General features: G+C 38.8%; 1 protein-coding gene across 2 annotated transcripts in view; it reads right to left on the reverse strand.

Annotated features, from left to right (window-relative positions):
• Window positions 1-20,673, reverse strand: part of piezo1 (piezo type mechanosensitive ion channel component 1 (Er blood group)) — a 267,968-nt gene that overhangs the window by 116,104 nt on the left and 131,191 nt on the right. For both annotated transcript variants that reach the window (XM_030070245.1, XM_030070244.1), the window contains exon 27: window positions 14,536-14,701. In XM_030070245.1, the coding sequence (XP_029926105.1) occupies window positions 14,536-14,701 (166 nt within the window). The remainder of the gene's footprint in view (window positions 1-14,535; window positions 14,702-20,673) is intronic.

Consider the following 20,673-nt stretch of genomic DNA (forward strand, 5'->3'; position numbering starts at 1 on the left):
TTAGGGAAATAAACTGTTTGGCCCTTTAACTTACTACTTAATACAAACACAAAATACATAAACACTGCAACACTGCTAAGAGAATTAGGATTAATGGGTTAACAGTTGTTTTGGCTTAACTCAGGTTTTGCACCATCATGAAGCTGCTCAGTTTTAACCTGAGTAGATCACTGTGGTAACTTGTGCTGTATGGCCTGGTCTGGAGCAGGTTAACTTCAGAATATTATATTATCAAAACATGTCAGTAACCCTTACTGACTACTAGACTAAAGTACTAGGCCATAAGGGACCATACCCACACTTATTTTGAGCCTCAGCCTTATTTTTAATGTTTGGATTTTTAAAAAAAAAAAAATCTATCTATCTATCTATCTATCTATCTATCTATCTATCTATCTATATAGCTTATTAAGCGATGTCCAAGTTATGCGATAATAATGTTTACATTTCACATTGGACTTAACAGTTAACTAAAACTAAAGTAAAAACTAAAGCTGGGTTTGAAAGAAACATTTTAGTTAAATAAAAATAAAAACCTACCTTTAAATTAAGAAAACTGCAATAATATTGTGTGCTTACAAAATAAACTGAACAAAACGAATGAACAAACCAAAAAAGAAAAAAACAAAATGTCTTTAGTTCTATATTTTGCCAATTTGGTCAAATTTGTCCACACAAAAACCATGAGGAGGAATTGGTATTTATGTTTATTGAGACTAGGATGTCAACATGACTGTGAGGCAGTTGCCTTCACAAAGTGTTATTTGTACTGTAATACCTATTCTAAACTTCCTCAATCTTGCCCCTGACAAATACCCCTATATTACAGTATAATAAAAAGTAAAACTAATACTGAAACTACTCAAAAGTAAATTGAAACTTAAGGGCTTTTAGAGCTTGAAATATTGAGGAGGCGGGGACAATCCAAGGGGACATAAAAGTAAAGATCAGTGATATTAAACACACACACACGCACACAAAATAACTGTTGAGAAACCAAACAAACAAATAACAGAACACATTTAAAATCAGCTGCATTCAGGAGTGTAGTAGTTTGTAATCATGGTTTTAAATTGGCGCATGCTCGTGCAGCGACCGGCAGCAAGCCATGTCTGTCCTGTTTATTGTTCTGTTTTGGGGGACTGTTTATTGTTTTTGGGGGGTTTTACACACTGAATGTAGCTGTTGACCGACGAACAATATCTGTGGCAGTGGAGATAGTGGAAACCTACAAATATTCACACTCTAGCATGGATGAAAAGAAAAAATAAGCAAAATGAATAAGAAAATTACAATCTTAACTAGATAATTGTTGTTCAAATATGATTTGTTATGTTTTTTGATGCACATTACAGGAAAAAATCAAGTGCAGCCAAAGACATGGAGACAGGAATTAATTAATTAATATATTTATCTTTATGCACAAGATAAGAGCTTTGTTTTATATAGCTATATTGTTAACAAATAGAAAGCAGTACAAAAAAATAACAAACATATAGAACTAATAAATATATCACTGGCTCTAGCAAGTTATAATCAAGTTATCAAAATTGTTTCAATGTTATGGCACAGTGATGTGCCGTTACATGAACAGCCACTGCTGCGACCTTTACACTGAATACGTGTACATGCACACCATATTCCTGTATTATTCGAATAAGACCCCTGGCATGTGCCTGTTCCAACCGGAATATTGTGCCATGTAAACACCTTAATCTGAAAATGCCCCGTACCGGAATATTCAGTTACATCTGTGCATGCTCGATTCACAATGAATCCTGGGTCGTCTTTGTTGCTATGGTTACTGTAAGCGGGGAAAACGACATGGTGAATTGCAGCAAGAGCCAGGAGTCTGCAGTCTGCCTTCAGCTAATGAAAGACTTAAATATCATGGAGTATATCGATTGGAGAAAACGCAGAAATAGCAACAGAAGAAGAAGAAGAAGAAGAAGAAGACTTCTTCTGCGATCACAGCAGCAGTTCTTTTAAAAATGACCGGCACAACAACAGGACGTGACTCTGGAAATTATGTAGTTTGGCGGACCAATCATAGCTCTTGTTGTCAGTGGGGGGCCTGAGTTGGGGGCTACGTGGGGTCCGCATAGTTACAATTTTCGCACAACCCCCGTAAGCTTCGCACAACCCCAGCCTTGATGCTCCGTTTACATGAACTACCAACGTTGTGACCCTTACACCGATGCTCCATAATGCGAGCTCCCAGTATTAATAATTTTACAATGTTATTTACAGGGACCCAGCATTCCCCCATGAGCAAGCACTTGGTGACAGTGGTGAAGAAAAACTCCATTTTAACAAGGAGAAACCTCGAGCAGAACCAGGCTCTGGGTGGGCGGCCATCTGCCTTGACTGGTTGGGTTGAGAGAGAGAGAGGGTCTGGCCTGAATTTTCCTTTTCAGTGGCCCATCCTCTTTTACCTGCAGCTTGCAGCGCTTATGATATCTCCAGCGGTCTGTTTTGATGTACACGGCAAAGCAAAACTTGCAAGGCAGATAGTCTGTTGCTGTTGACGGGTAGGTTGCTTGCCTTTTGGGGATGATTTGTCCTTTCCCAGAGGACAGTACTGAACAATTATGGTAGTAATTTCCCTTGTTCCTTACTTTGCTCAAAAAAAGATTGCGCATGGCTGATCCTTGTTTGTGTGCAAGTGCCTGAGCCACTTCAGCTATGTTAGAATGCTTTTGCTTGAGGTGTCTCGTAATTTTCACAAAAGGCTTCTCGCAGTAGAGGCAGTAATTCTTATTGTCATATATTCGCTGATGTGCAGTGTTGTAGGACATTTTCACTTTGATTGAAACTTCTTGTTGAGGGTTACCACCATGGGCTATCTGATCCATTGCCTTTGGGGTTTTTGAAAGTGAATTTTCTTTGAATAGTGCATCAGAACATGTCAGACATGATGCATAAAGCTATTGTTGTGGATTGGGCACTTTCTTACCCATGTCTCAGGAAGTCTAAACTAGACATAATTTGCGTAGGGTAAGGGGACGGGGAGAAAGTTTGTTTAGGAGCCAGAATAGGAGCTGTAATGAGGGGGATGGGAGTATTGGAGTTGTTAGTGGTTGGGGGTAGAAAACAGATGAGTCAAAGGGCTGATGGGCAGGGGCCATCTTCATTTTTTTAAAAGAACATATTAACCTTGGGAGGCCATTTCTAACAGTAAGATGTGGCAAACATTGGTTTCTATTTATTTATTAAAGCCCTTAACGGCAACTTACATGTGTTGCTAGTAACTGGGTAATGCTTAAAGTTCTAAATGTAAACACAAAATTTTGGAAAACTGCTTTTTGTGTCCATGCTGCACACACTTGGAACATTTTACAACACAAACTAAAACCTATAGTAACCCAATTGTACTTAAAGGTCAGCCCTCAGGTTGTAAAGGTTGAGAAACTCTGCGGTACAGGTTACAGGTAGGGGCGGGGGAGGGGGAGGGGTAAAGTCGTCAGGTTGGAGAGGGTTTGTTTGAGAGCCAGAGGAAGTGTGAAAATGAGTCTCACTGGGGAATGGGGGCTGTAATGAAGGGGAGGGGCCATTGGAGTTGTTAGTGGTTGGGGGCAGAAAACAGATGAGTCAAGGGGCTGATGGGCATCTTGTCATTTTTTTTTTAAAGAACATATTAATCAACACTATCTGACACCACTATCTATTTGTCACTGAATCCATATTCTATTCATAATTTGCCCTGTCATAAAAATCCAACACCTGCAAACACAATTCTAATAATTATAAACAATAGACATAACAATAGACATAACTGCAGCAATCTATCGCCATATTCTGACAGAAACTTGTCTTAAACAGAGCATACATATTTCTAAAGTTTCTTTACATAACTATAACTTGTACAGAACAGAAAGAGTCGGAAGAGGAGGTGGTGTGGCTATATACATTAACAATCAACTCAAATCATTCCTCTCAAGAAAGTCTGGGTTTAAGCCCACACCAATCTGGTTTCAGAACTAAACATAGTACTGTCTTTGCTAACACTTTGGTTATAAATGCTACCGCATCTGCTGCTGACAAAGGGAAATATTGTGCTGCCCTGTTTGTCAGTTTGACAAAAGCATTTGATAACATTGATCATGCTATGCTCCTAGAGAGGCTATGTGATATTGCTTTTGATTATAAGTCCTAAAGATTTTTCGGGATGATCTGTCTCATAGACAGCAAAGTGTAACTTTAGGAAATGATTGTTCTGTATTTTTAACACTGTCAAAGGGGGTTCCACAAGATTAAAGATTGGGCCCTGGCTTGTACTGCTTTGCTAATACTGTACATTCAGCCACTGAAGGCCTACAACAACCTTTTGACAAATTGCAGAATGCCTATTTTTATTTGAAACTAAAAATTTTACAGCTAAAAAATGCAAACAAGATATATGCTGTTTTCTAGAGGCAGAGATATTGTGGACAATGGCTTGCATATTAAAAAAAAAATAAACAAAAAAGCCTTCCTGTCTGTTTTGAATAATAGTGACATAGACATACCTAACTAGATTCAGTATCACTCTGCCCTAAGATATACCACCAGTGACAGTTATTTTACTCTCAAATGAACAAATGAACAAACATCTTGAATGAAAACCTCGGGAGGCCATTTCTAACAGTAAGACATGGCAAAGATTGGTTTCTATTTATTTATTAAAGCCCTTAATGGCAACTTACATGTGTTGCTAGTAACTGGGTAATGCTTGAAGTTCTAAATGTAAACACTCAGTTTTGGAAAACTGCTTTTCGTGTCCATGCTGCACACACTTGGAACATTTTACAACACAAACTAAAACCTATAGTAACACAATTGTACTTAAAGGTCAACTTAAAGGCGATGGGTTATGTCTGAGGAAAGAAAGCAGCCCTCAGGTTGTAAAGGTTCACAAACCCTGCCGTACAGGTTACAGGTAGGGGCGGGGGAGGGCTGAAGTCGTCAGGTTGGAGAGGGTTTGTCTGAGAGCCAGAGGAAGTGTGAAAATGAGTCTCACTGGAGAATGGGGGCTGTAACGAGGGGGAGGGGAGCATTGGAATTGTTAGTGGTTGGGGGCAGAAATTTGAAACTAAAAATTATGTACCTAAAAAAGTGCAAACAAGATATATGCTGTTTTCTAGAGGCAGAGATATTGTGAACAATGGCTTGCATATGAAAAAAATAAAACAAACAAACAAAAAAGCCTTCCTGTTTGATTTGAATAATAGTGACATAGACATACAGTGGTGGAAAAAAGTTTTCGGACACCCTTCAAATTTTACACAATCTCAAATATTATCATGAAATATTTGTGGAAAAATCTTTTTGGTGTTTCAAAAGGTGTGGCTCCATTAGACAGATACAAACAAATACAAATTCTATTTTTTTGTTTATTGTTTACAGGGAAAACTAACAAAACTAAATTCTTGACAAATTCTTCTGACCACAGAATCTTCTTCTAGTTCCTGGCTGTCCAGTTCTTGTGTGCCTGGGCCCGACGACGCCGGGCTAGCCTCTGTCTCTCATTGATCAGGGGCTTCCTGATAGCCTTGTAGGACCTTAAGCCATGATCTAAAAGTCGGCCACGTGCAGTGCGGGTGGAACACTGGACACCAGTTTGGTTTGACCACTGCTGCTGAAGCTCCTGTGATGTCATTGGGCGGTTTTGCCTGCACATGCGGATCAGGATGCGGTCATTTCTTGCTGAAGAAACCCTCGGACGCCCAGATGTTGGTTTGTCTTCCAAGCTGTTGGTTCGTCTGTATTTCTGCAGAGTGGATCCAACTGCTGAAGGACTGCATCTGCACTTCCTGGCTATCTGGCGGCAGCTGTGCCCTTCCTGGCTGAGAATCTTTATCTTCAGGCGTGTTTCCTGCGTTAGGTTCCTTGTTTTTCAAAATTTCTAATGTATTTTTATGGAACCAATCAATTTGAAGTTTTTAATGGATTTTTTAGGATGTATTTAGTATTTTGGCTGTGACTGCACTAAAAGAAATTGCACTTGAAGACCTAAGAGTGATTCTTAATGCAATATTTGACAGATGCATGGGGTGTCTGAAAACTTTTTTCCACCACTGTACCTAACTAGATTTAGTATCACTCTGCCCTAAGATATAGCACTGGTGGCAGTTATTTTACTCTCAAATGAACAAATGAACAAACATCTTGAATGAAAAGCTTGGGAGGCCATTTCTAACAATATGCCAAACATTGGTTTCTATTTATTTATTAAAGGTCTTAATGGCAACTTACATGTTTTACTATTTATTGGCTAATTTTCCAAGTTCCAAATGTAAACAAAATTTTGTAAAATTGCTTTTAGTTTCTGTGCTGCACACACATTTTACAACACAAACTAAAACCTATAGTAACGCAATTGTACCTACAGGTTCATTTAGATAGATAGATAGATAGATAGATAGATAGATAGATAGATAGATCTTTATTATTGTCCCGAGTAGGCAATTGGTATTGCAGCAAGTCATAAAGACAAAACAAAAGACAGGTCATAAGAACAAACGACATAATACATAATACAAGCGGTTATGAAGGTGATAGGGCACTGAATGTAGCAGCTGCAAACAGGCGAACAGACCCTCAACTGTAACAGCGCCTTGTCAACAAATGAAAATACTGAGGCAACAATAACTAATAAATAAATAAACAAATAAATTAAGTAAATTTTTTTCTCCAGTAGGATAAAAAAAAATACACCACTAAAAACATCACAATCAGTAAAATTTCACTTCACGGGTTCACAGAAGAGCACTGCCACTGTAAAACAGCATAAAAAAGCAACATCACTACCATGAGCCCAACTGCCCACCTATCACTTCCCCTGGCCTGAGTTAAGGAGATAGATAGCACTGGGGACAAATGAGTACTTATATCTGTTGCTCCTCGCTGAGGGAAACCTTAAATGTGAACCAGAAGGCAGTAACTGAAACTCAGAATGGAGGGGGTGTGTACTATGGTGTTAGCTTTTTTCAAAATGTGTCTGTCGTACAGGTCGGATCAGCTGCTTTGTGGAGCACCTATGATTTTGCCACTGGCTTTCACGATTTTGGAAAGTGCAGTTTTGTCATCAGCACTAAGATTGCCATACCAGCAGATCATAGAGAATGTCATGATAGACTTGATATAGAATTTATAAAATATACGCATCAGAGTGTTACAATTGGCCTTATAGTTCAATGTTTCATGCATTATCCAATGTATTACATAGTTCAGGACAGCTTGACTGCTAAGCAGAGGACAGACACAGCAAAAGCTAGATGTACTTTCTCTATCTTGTTAGTTAGGTCTGTTGCATTAGATACACGCCCAGTCAACATTCACACACATAGCATCACACATTCCAGAAACAAGGCATGGACAGTGGTTGGCCTGTCCATGTCCGGGTAACTGGCCAATTATTCTCGGTTGCGTTTAAGTCCAATCTATGTACGGGGTAGGCCCAGCCCAAGAACATAAATGTGTATAATTTCCTGATATCGGGGCTCATTCTGACTGAGATCCTGCGGGAGCTCTGTCACACTGAGACCAGCGCTGCCTTGCTTTATATGTGACCATAATAAATATTGCATCAGAAAATTGAAGACTGACTCCGGTCTGTTCTTGGGGTTTCAACAAAAGAATCGGGAGCTAACAAGAGTCTTATCTACATTGAATTTTGCCATCTTGTGGAGGCAGTAGAGACATTGCTGGCCTTTTTTGCAAATAATTTCTGCGTTCAAATTAAATTTCAGCTTGTTATCAATCACACTGTCCAACTATTTGTAGGTTTCCACTATCTCCACTGCCACAAATGTTGTTCGTCAGTCAACAGCTACATTCAGTGTGTAAAACCCCCCCAAAACAATAAACAATATCACTGATCTTTACTTTTATGTCCCCTTGGATTGTCCCCACCTCCTCAATATTTCAAGCTCTAAAAGCCCTTAAGTTTCAATTTACTTTTTAGTAGTTTAAGTATTAGTTTTATTTATTTACTTTTTATTATACTGTAATATAGGGGTATTTGTCAGGGGCAAGATTGAGGAAGTTTAGAATAGGTATTACAGTACAAATAACACTTTGTGAAGGCAACTGCATCACAGTCATGTTGACATCCTAGTCTCAATAAACACAAATACCAATTCCTCCTCATGGTTTTTGTGTGGACAAATTTGACCAAATTGGCAAAATATAGAACTAAAGACATTTTGTTTTTTTCTTTTTTGGTTTGTTCATTCAGATTATTTTGTAAGCACACATTATTATTTCAGTTTTCTTAATTTAAAGGTAGTTTTTTACTTTTATTTAACTAAAATGTTCATATATATATATATATATATATATATATAGTACAGGCCAAAAGTTTGGACACACCTTCTCATTCAATGCGTTTTCTTTATTTTCATGACTATTTACATCGTAGATTCTCACTGAAGGCATCAAAACTATGAATGAACACATGTGGAGTTACGTACTTAACAAAAAAAGGTGAAATAACTGAAAACATGTTTTATATTCTAGGTTCTTCAAAATAGCCACCCTTTGCTCTGATTACTGCTTTGCACACTCTTGGAATTCTCTCGATGAGCTTCAAGAGGTAGTCACCTGAAATGGTTTTCACTTCACAGGTGTGCCTTATCAGGGTTAATTAGTGGAATTTCTTGCTTTATCAATGGGGTTGGGACCATCAGTTGTGTTGTGCAGAAGTCAGGTTACTACAAAGCTGACAGCCCTATTGGACAACTGTTAAAATTCATATTATGGCAAGAACCAATCAGCTAACTAAAGAAAACGAGTGGCCATCATTACTTTAAGAAATGAAGGTCAGTCAGTCCGGAAAATTGCAAAAACTTTAAATGTGTCCCCAAGTGGAGTCACAAAAACCATCAAGTGCTACAACGAAACTGGCACACATGAGGACCGACCCAGGAAAGGAAGACCAAGAGTCACCTCTGCTTCTGAGGACAAGTTCATCCGAGTCACCAGCCTCAGAAATCGCAAGTTAACAGCAGCTCAGATCAGAGACCAGATAAATGCCACACAGAGTTCTAGCAGCAGACCCATCTCTAGAACAACTGTTAAGAGGAGACTGCGCCAATCAGGCCTTCATGGTCAAATAGCTGCTAGGAAACCACTGCTAAGGAGAGGCAACAAGCAGAAGGGATTTGTTTGGACCAAGAAACACAAGGAATGGACATTAGACCAGTGGAAATCTGTGCTTTGGTCTGATGAGTCCAAATTTGAGATCTTTGGTTCCAACCGCCGTGTCTTTGTGAGACGCAGAAAAGGTGAACGGATGGATTCCACATGCCTGGTTCCCACTGTGAAGCATGGAGGAGGAGGTGTGATGGTGTGGGGGTGTTTTGTTGGTGACACTGTTGGGGATTTATTCAAAATTGAAGGCACACTGAACCAGCATGGCTACCACAGCATCCTGCAGCGACATGCCATCCCATCCGGTTGGCGTTTAGTTGGACGATCATTTATTTTTCAACAGGACAATGACCCCAAACACACCTCCAGGCTGTGTAAGGGCTATTTGACCAAGAAGGAGAGTGATGGAGTGCTGCGGCAGATGACCTGGCCTCCACAGTCACTATATATATATATATATATATATATATATATATATATATATATATGTATATATATATATGTATAAATATGTGTGTGTATATATGTATATATATATGTATATGTATATATATCGATAGATAGATATTTTTTAAAAATCCAAATATTAAAAATAAGACTGAGGCTCAAAATAAGTGTGGGTATGGTCCCTTATAGCCTAGTACTTTAGTCTAGTAGTCAGTAAGGGTTACTGACATGTTTTGATAATATAATATTGACAACTGTTAACAACTGTTAACCCACTAATCTTGCTTCTCTTAGCGGTGTTGCAGTGTTTATGTATTCTGTGTCTGTATTAGGTAGTAAGTTAAAGGGCCAAACAGTTTATTTCCCTAACAGGCAGGCATGACAATATTAGTTTAATGTTTATGGTTTGAAAATGTATCAGTACTGAATACTTAACTGTTGTTAAACACTACTGAATTTATTACACTAAAATGTTTGACTTTGAATTAGCAGATAATGTAATATCACGCATACTCTGATTTTATAACAGATGTAGCACTTGCTTAGAGTTTTAATCTGAGGAGCTGATAGAAATGAAAATATTGGAGCTCTGTGTTACTGATACTGATACTCTGTGATACTAAAGGCTCTGGCAAAATCTTTAAAATCCTCTATTACCTTTCTGTTCAACTTTGTGACAGCTTACTGCCAATGATCACATCTTTTTCTGTCCTAATCACATACATGCAGGAGTGTGAGCGTCGCTCCATACCATCCAACAGGGCACCTGTGTCATTTTGTTCAGGCAAAGAGGGGACTCAGTAATTATTTACTGGGAATTTACTGGAAGTTGGAAATCCTGAGTTCTGACTTAAAACCAAATGTTCAATGTTTTAGTGTGCTTCTCTTAGCAGTGTTGCAGTGTTTATGTATTCGGTGTCTGTATTAGGTAGTAAGCTAAAGGGCCAAACAGTTTATTTCCCTAACAGGCAGGCATGACAATATCAGTTTAATGTTTATGGTTTGAAAATGTATCAGTACTGAATACTTAACTGTTGTTAAAAACTACTGAATTTATTACACTAAAATGTTTGACTTTGACTTTTTTTTTTTAATCATATGCAAAAACAGATTTACTTGTATTTCTATTTGCAAACAATGGCATATCCTCTAAAAGCTCTGTGGCAAAATATTTATCACCCTCTATAGAGCAGGGAAAACTATCTTTAGAAAACCAAAAACATATCAAACAGTAACAATGCTGTTTTTTGTTCAACTTTGTGACAGCTTACTGCCAATGATAATATCTTTTTCTGTCCTAATTACATACATGCAGGAGTGTGAGCGTCGCTCCATACCATTCAACAGGGCACCTGTGTCATTTTGTTCAGGCAAAGAGGGGACTCAGTAATTATTTACAGTTTATCACAAAGTTTAAAACAAAGAACTACTGTATAATGGTGAAAATCAAAGTGTTTAAAAGTGCATAGTAAAATTATCATGACCAAAAGGATGAGAAAAGTTGCCTTACCTTAAGACTACTGCAATTTAAGGAACTTCTCCATGCTTTTTACTACTAGGAAGTTGGAAATCCTGAGTTAAACACTACTGAATTTATTACACTAAAATGTTTGACTTTGAATTAGCAGATAATGTAATATCACGCATACTCTGATTTTATAACAGATGTAGCACTTGCTTAGAGTTTTAATCTGAGGAGCTGATAGAAATGAAAATATTGGAGCTCTGTGTTACTGATACTGATACTCTGTGATACTAAAGGCTCTGGCAAAATCTTTAAAATCCTCTATTACCTTTCTGTTCAACTTTGTGACAGCTTACTGCCAATGATCACATCTTTTTCTGTCCTAATCACATACATGTAGGAGTGTGAGCGTTGCTCCATACCATCCAACAGGGGACCTGTGTCATTTTGTTCAGGCAAAGAGGGGACTCAGTAATTATTTACTGGGAATTTACTGGAAGTTGGAAATCCTGAGTTCTGACTTAAACCCAATCACAGTTTTCTCAAGTTGAGAAAACTGTGATTATCATATGCAAAAACAGATTTACCTGTATTTCTATTTTCAAACAATGGCATATCCTCTAAACGCTCTGTGGCAAAATAGTGTTTATGTATTGTGTGTCTCTATTAGGTAGTAAGTTAAAGGGCCAAACAGTTTATTTCCCTAACAGGCAACCCTTCTCATTCCATGTAAAATTGTTGTTCTCTGTCAAACCCTTTATATTGATATCCAAATTAGGTACTAAAGGATTTTAGTTTCTTTATACTTAAATACTGTAAGTCATGATAGGTGGTTTTCACAATACATCCCACATTTCAAAAAAGCAACAATGACAACATTACTGGTGCAACTTTGCTGAAAAATAACACCACAGATTGGATTATGTTTAGTTTAGATTATTTTGTCTTAAGAATTACCCATGTTACTTATTTATTTTTTCCTAACTCATGTTGGAGTGTGGCTGTCGCTCCATGCTATCCAAGAGGGAACTCCTGTCAGTGTTTCCCAGCCAACAGGGGACTTCTGTCATTCCAAACAGTAGAAGTACCTTTTTTTCTGTAATGTGCCTCAAAAAACATAACACATCATATTTGAACAACAATTATCTAGTTAAGATTGTAATTTTACTTACTCATTTTGCTTATTTTTTCTTGTCATCCATGCTGGAGTGTGAAGGTCGCTGCATGCTATCTAAGAGGGGACTCCTGTCAGTATTTACCAGCCAACAGGGAACTTCTGTCATCACAGTTTTAGAAGTCTAGTCAAAGTCTGATAATAAATTGTTTTTTTAGCCATTAGTCAAAAATGAAATCATTTAAATTTTAATTTAATTTCATTCTGGTTGTTTTTCTTTCTTTCTTTCTTTCATTCTTTCTTTCTTTTTCTTTCTTTCTTTCTTTTTAAGTACTTATTACTCCCTTGCTCCCTTGTTGGTTATTTTTGTTAGATTTTTCTCACAGAGAAATGTTTAAATAATGATAACATTTAAGTTAAATCACCCATTCTTGAAAGAAACCAAGAAAGTCTTTGTGGTAAACGAGCTCTCATTAGGAGTGTGAATGGGTACAGACAGCTCCACTGCCTTATATGGAGGTTCCCTGTTAGATAGGTACACCTCACTCAAGGATCCAGGTCCCCTCTTGGCAATTTCTTTAAAAAAAATTAAAAGTCACATTTGAAGTAACATTATGGTAAAAGACCTTAAAAGAAAATTTTCTATTCTATTTTTGTTTTATTAAAATGACCAGAAATAGAGGTCCCCTCTTGGTCAGTCTGGGCTGATAGTCCCCTGTTGGTAAGATAAACGTGTATGTGTGTGTGTGTGTGTGTGTGTGTGTGTGTGTGTGTATGTGTGTGTGTGTGTGTATACTGTATACCATAGGTCGGCAATTAGCGGCCCCTGGGCCACATGTGGCCTGCAAGCAAAAACATCTGGCCCGTGAGATTGTTTGAACTAGAGAATGAAAATAAAAAAATAAATTATACTTTTTAAAAATCAGACTGCCAGTCTCAAAAAAGCTCTTTATTTGGAAACTTCATTTTTCAGAACAGAAACATTTCAATCGATCTAAATTCTTATTTGTTATATCTGGATACGAGGGTGAATAAGCGCATCAGCGAGGTGCAGCGTGGACGCTTATCATGCAAAAACCAAATGACGTCAGCGGACAGCGCCTGGTGCTGAAATTCCAATATTATAATATATAATATAATATAATATGATATAATATAATATTATATAATAATTATAATGTAATATAATTTGGTTGTGGCCCGCCATGTAATGGCTTGGAAAAAAACTGGCCCGAGGCCAAACTTAATTGCCGACCCCTGCTGTATACTGTACACTGTGCTGCTATATAAAGCTAGTAGAAAATGCTTTCTCTTCTTTAGTTTTATCTGTTGATATTTTCATTTTTAATAACATACTTTGTACTTTAAAGAACCATACCAGCGATTTTGAATGTTTGGCTATTTTAAATCAATTTACATATCACAACAAACCATTTTGCAAAATATGCAGGGGCACGAAAGATTTCACAACATATAATCAAAATCCGTCAATTTTCAAATTATACTTTTTGTTTGAAACACCCACTTTGTAAATGCTCAGCTTCTGCAGCCAACAAAGTTGGCTGCATAAACCATGGAAGTCACAATTCACTGTGTAAAATAAGTATTTCCTTAGGAAGTATATTTCTACAGAGAGACAGTTTCACTCCATCAAATTTCAAGTCTGCTGCTTTTAGGGAAACAAATGTGGACACCTTAATACAGTGATGGAATACTGGTGTGAAGAAAGTTTGAAAACTCTGAATGTTTTCACTCGCTGGTCCTGTATTTGCATTATCATTAGTGGTCCAAGCACCAATGCTGGAGCCCTCTTATGATTGGTTTGATTACTCATTCTCGCCCCACTCTCACTTAATCACAAAAAAAGGATTCTGGTCCAAAACCTTGTTCTCCTCAAAAAACTTGTGATATATTTTAAAATGCACACACAGATCAAAATGTCTTCAACAATTAGGCTGATAAGCACTCACTCATATTTTACATAGGCTGACCAATCTTTATCAAACTAAGTACACATGGTGCCCACACTGTCAAGATTATGTTGGTAAAGCCATGTGCCAACTGATTCACAGATTAAGGCTGTTAAGACCAAATGTAAAGTTCTTATTTAGTTGATGACTGCGTATTGTGCTTGGACGCTATAAATTGCTGCTTGCAGCTATCTTACATTCTATTTCTATATTAAATATATCCTGTACTATTTACTGATGCAGCCACCTCAGAATTCCCCAAATGGAACTGACTTTTCATCTAATCAAAGTCTGTACAAAAAATTCACCCATTCACATGGTCACTGTTTGCCAGTTTGTTGTAATGAAAACCTGCAGACTCTCAGCTCTCCATAGCACATGGTTGCCTAGCCCAATCTAAGTCTTACCTTGAAGCCTGTCTGGCAGAAGCCTGTAGATCTGCTGTGACATGTAGGAAGTAGAAACTGAGAAAGACGCGCCTCTGCAGCAACAGGAAGAGGAAACAGATACTGTCCCACATTATCCCCGCCTCTTCCACTGGTAGGATGCACGTCTTGTCACTCACAGATTTAGCTAGCAGGAATAGACCATGCAAGCACAAATACATTAACACACATACAAAGACCAGAGGGTACAATCCTCCATCAACACAGGAAAGTTCTTAGTTTGCAAAGTTGCAACCTGTGTAATGATTTATGTGTATTGTTTGCAAATTAGGAATGGGTGTGAGTACTCAAGTGCTCATTATGTAACCAGCTACCTGACTAGCAGAATACTATTTGAAATTCGCAAAGTGATTTTGCTTTGAAAAAATGAATCTAGAACTGAACCTACCTCTCCTTGTGGGTAGGGTGTAATCAGTGTTGGGACTAGTAGCACGTTACAAAGTAACTAGTACTCAAACGCATTACTTTTTAAATTAAGTAACTCAGTTACCATTACTAAATGGCCCATTACTCCATTATTTTTATGTAGATCGGTAAACTAATTCATTTTTGGCCAGCTGTAGTGTAGCTCTAAGTCTTAATTCCTATTTATATTCACAAGCGGAGACACGTTGTGGCTGTGTTTCTGTTTACTCTGGACAAAACATGCTGTCATGGAGGTTTTTTCCAACTACGTGGATATAGAGTTCTCATCGGGCCTGAAAATTAAGACCCGACCTGACCCGGGCCCGACTGGGCCAGCCCGAGGCCTGACCCGACCCGACTAATTAGCCGAACTTTAGGCCCGACAGCCCGATAAAGCCCGAAAAAAAAAAAAAACACCAAATTCGCCATTATTTAGCAGAGCCGGTCGGCCACGGCACCGGGGCACCATCAGTTGGTATCAGGCGGGCCGGCCGCAGCACCGGCCAGCATCAGGCAGCTCACCTGTCAGATCCAGCAGACCTGACGGGTGGGTGCGGTATTGGCCGGCCCGCCCGATGCCGACTTATGGTGCCGCGGCTGGCCCGCCTGATGCCGACTGATGGTGCCGCGGCATGTGCGGGTCAATACGGTAGTCTAGAAAACTGGAGATTTTTTTTTTTTTTTTCTCGTGCGCCCCCAAGTAGATTGCGCCCTGGGCAGTTGTACTGCCCATAGCAAAAACCGTCCCTGCTGCCGCGTTTGCCAGCACAGAAGCGCTACCGCTAAGTGCACAGCAATGTGGAATAAGGCCAGCAGGTCAACAGTGGCTTCAGAGAAGGTGGGAGAAGTGGTTGCCAAAAGGCTGCTGGTGCCATGCACTACAAGATGGAACTCATTTTATGATGCTGTGGTATGAACTGTTGAAATACAAGTACCATCTCTGATCGTTTACAACTAAAATGTATTAGTAAAAGAGAACTTCAGTTTCTGAGGGGATACTGTGCCATCATGAACCCACTCTGGACATCCTGCAAGGAGACGAAAACTGTTACTATGGCACCCTCCTGCCCACTCTAGAAGTATTGATGTCAAAGACACTGGAGATGAGAGACGGTCTGACTGTGGCAACTGGCCTACCTGATGCCATAGTTCAGGTAAGGTTAGATTCAACATTCATCAGCACCTTTGTAATTATCTGGTTATCCCTCTTCACAGTACAGAAAGACTGCCTTTCATCAGTGGACACCACTAATTTTTATTACAGCACATGTGGTGTAATTGTTTACTTCAGTAGAGTGGTCATTCCGTGTCAACCAACCAGGTGTAATTTATGGGGGGGATGGGTGCGTTGCAACCCACCCAATAATCCAAACCAGCCACCACAACCCACCCAATATCATATCATAATCATTTGTAATGATTGTTAAGTATTATTAACACAACAATGTGGTAGATTTTCTCAATTTCGCAGTAGAAATATAGTGACGTTTGTCTGCGCACCCCAAAAGAATGAAAATGTCTTCCCAACAGGAAGTATGATACTGCTAGGGCTGCAGTGCCACCACTCACGAGTCAAATAACGTGAACTGAACGAAGGTCCTACATTCCGCTGTGCTGTGTCTTAGCTATAATGCAAGCTAGCCAGTTAGTCAGATTCGCTACTCAGTTAACAGGCGACTTTGTCATCATATTAACCTAGAGGTCGGCATCTTCGATGAAGCTGTCATACTCTGTCATACTCTTTTACACCACTCTCATTCGGACAGAGACGCGATTGTTTTTGTTGTTGTTTTTTTTTTCAATGAAACCGGGACACTTCAAACTTTCCATTGAGCCCATCGGTGTGCCCAATAAGAGACCTGTGTGCTGTCACACGATGGGCTAAAAGCCAACAGGAGAGTTCTGTGCGGTCACTTGATCAGCCAAAGATCGTGTATATACATGAAAATGATTGTTCCGTGGCCGTGTATGATCACTACTAAGTTTATGTTTGTAATATATATATATATATATATATATATACACACACACACACACACACACACATATATATATATATATATATATATACACTATATTGCCAAAAGTATTCGCTCATCTATCCAAATCATTGAATTCAGGTGTTCCAATCACTTCCATGACCACAGGTGTATAAAATCAAGCACCTAGGCATGCAGACTACTTCTACAAACATTTGTGAAAGAATGGGTCGCTCTCAGGAGCTCAGTGAATTCCAGCATGGTGCTGTAATAGTAATGTAATAGGATGCCACCTGTGCAGTAAGTCCAGTTGTGAAACTTCCTCGCTACTAAATATTCCACAATCAACTGTTAGTGGTACTATAACAAAGTAGAAGCGATTGGGAACGACAGCAACTCAGCCACGGAGTGGTAGGCCACATAAAATCACAGAGCGGGGTCAGCGGATGCTGAGACGCATAGTGCGCAGAGGACGCCAACTTTCTGCAGAGTCAATAGCTACAGACCTCCAAACTTCATGTGATCTTCAGATTAGCTCAAGAGCAGTGTGTAGAGAGCTTCATGGAATGGGTTTCCATGGCCAAGCAGCTGCATCCAAGCCTTACATCACCAAGCACAATGCAAAGCATCGGATGCAGCGGTGTAAAGCACACCGCCACTGGACTCTAGAGCAGTGGACACGTGTTCTCTGCAGTGACGAGTCACGCTTCTCCGTCTGGCAATCTGATGGACGAGTCTGGGTTTGGTGGTTGCCAAGAGAACGGTACTTGTCTGACTGCATTGTGCCAAGTGTAAAGTTTGGTGGAGGGGGGATTATGGTGTGGGCTTGTTTTTCAGACGTTGGGCTCGGCCCCTTAGTTCCAGTGAAAGGAACTCTTAATGCTTCAGCATACAAAGACATTTTGGACAATTTCATGCTCCCAACTTTGTGGGAACAGTTTGGAGATGGCCCTTCCTGTTCCAACATGACTGTGTACCAGTGCACAAAGCAAGGTCCATAAAGACATGGATGAGCGAGTTTGGTGTGGAAGAACTTGACTGGCCTGCACAGAGTCCTGACCTGAACCCGAGAGAACACCTTTGGGATGAATTAGAGCGGAGACTGCGAGCCAGGCCTTCTTGTCCAACATCAGTGTTTGACCTCACAAATGCACTTCTGGAAGAATGGTCAAAAATTCCCATAAACACACTGCTAAACCTTGTGGAAAGCCTTCCTAGAAGAGTTGAAGCTGTTATAGCTGCAAAGGATGGGCCCACATCATATTAAATCCTATGATTTAAGAATGGGATGACACTCATGTTCATATATGTGTGAAGGCAGCCGAGCGAATACTTTTGGCAATATAGTGTATACATATATATATATATATATATGTATATATATATATATATATATAAAATGTATATCTATATAATCGAAATATTTAAAGATTTTCTCATGCGGAGCATGTCCTCAGACCTGCTTCACAGGTGGAAATCTCAACCCCTCCATGTTACACCTTTGGTGTCAACTCAGCGAAGGTGGTTCCTTGACTATCTCAGAATCTGTGGAAGCTTTGTAGGAATGATCTTGGGCATCTGAAACTGACATCTGGTAATTTTGAAGCTTAAATTCCAATATTTTCAGATTTTTTAATAGGAATTTTTAATAAATCATCCACGAGTTGGAAATTCAACAAGATGCCACTTTCAAATGTCCACGTCTTGAAGTATATGTCTCAGAGTCTTCAGGAGATGTTCAGAAGTTGAATGGAGAGGATGCAGCACATTCTGGCAATCAAGCCTCAATTTTTTGCTTAAGACCTCTCAAATTCAGGATTTGTTCAAAAATTGCAAATAAAGTGGATTTTCAAAAAAATAGGAAAAATATATCTCTACTTCATAGGATCTATTTGATCAATGTTATTTTGAGAATAATATCTGAATGGCATTACCAATGCTTGGAAAGCTTTCATATGTAAGTAGAAAAGGGAGTTATGGCCAGTCAAAGTTGACACAGGTAAAAAAGTAATTAATTTCAAAACAGCCAGAAGGATATCTTAGGTTGATGAAATTTGGGATAGTAAGAGATAGAAGTATGTTGTTGGAATTTCAGCTAAAAAATTGTTTCAGATGCCAAAGATCATTCCTAAAAAGTTTCAAGAGATTCTGAGGTGGTCAAGCAACTGACCTCCCCTAATCTCGCTGAGTTGACACGGAATGACCCAGTTTATTATAACTACAGATGTAAACAAATAATATTTTCTAGCTAAGAGTGAGCAATAATATAGCCTAAGAAAAAGGAGAAAATATGCAAAAAGTAAATTTTCAATGCATTTCATGTAAGGGAAACTGTACTGTGCCTACCCACAGGGTGCAACAAAAATATATAGTAATACTTTTTTTGGTGAAATAAAGTTTCAGTTTTGTCCAATCAGATGCACATACATTCTCAATTATTCTCATTGTGTCTGTTTTGTGGTGTTTAAATGATTTTATAACTCATAACTACAGGTCAAAGGTAGAGCTTTCATGGAAATGTATACAAAAGGAATCTCACTTATTCTAATGTCTGTGTCACAATGTGACACAATGTTTTGCAGGCTACCGAAACACGATTTACATCAGTCCTGGAAAGCAACGAAGCAATGCTGGCAGCTGTCACACTTCCCAAGTTCAAGTTATGGTGGTTGAGAGACCAGAAGAAGAAAGAGATGGTCAAGGGAATTGTGGCAGCAGAGTGTCATAAGCTTGTCCCTGGCTCTGGCCCTGTGCAGCAACCAGCCAAGAAGCCCCTGTCTCCGACAATACCAAACTCTGGCTTCTCTAAAGAGCAGGACTTTTTTTGCTTTGAGGACAGTGACACCTTCAGCACTGTGGAAACTGACATAATGGCCTACTTGAAAACAGCCGATAGTGGGATCAAGATTCTCTAACACAATTAAGGAAATTTCTCTGAAGAAAAATGCAGTTTTTACTTTGGGGATGTTTTTTTCCTCGGTCACTTAATTGTACAAAGACAGTTGGCCAACACAATATCTAACATTAGGATGGAGCACCAGTAACAACTTTGTCATTTCTTCATTATTGCAGGGCTTGTTTGGGTTATATACCAATATATTTCCTTGTTGCTCCATATCAACCCTTGCTTCATTGTGTTCCTATGTTGCTAACTGCTAGCTGCTAATGCTACCAATTTTTTTTCCTGTTATGAATGAATGAATGAATTTTTATTTAAGTGTCGTGCACTCAAGGTGCCCAACCCACATGGGCTTATAAGACACTAAACATGACAAACAGCATTGCATAGTGTGTAAACAGATAAACAAAACAACAACAGATAAATAAAAATAAAGAAAAACATACATACACTTATGCCTGCACATATGGACTACATACTGTATATATTACCAAATTCAAATCAAACATACAGCACATTTTTTCTCTTTTCCCACGCTTTACAAATAAAGTTAGCTGTATGAAAAACTCCTATTCTGAAACATAATTCCAGTTTTTTATAATCATCCAGGTAAAAGAAACCATTGAATAACAATCTCATTTTTTCAAAAAATACATGTCTAAGCTCATCATACAGAGGACAAAGGAACATAAAATGAATCTCATTTTCAATCTGTTCTAAATCACAGAGCAAACAAAGTCTCTGTTCCTCAGGTACACCCCTAAACCTGCCCGTCTCTATGGCCAGAGGTAAAGTGCCGGAACGTAGCTGAGCGCA

Source organism: Myripristis murdjan, chromosome 15, assembly GCF_902150065.1.
Source record: "Myripristis murdjan chromosome 15, fMyrMur1.1, whole genome shotgun sequence".
NCBI classification, from domain to species: domain Eukaryota; kingdom Metazoa; phylum Chordata; class Actinopteri; order Holocentriformes; family Holocentridae; genus Myripristis; species Myripristis murdjan.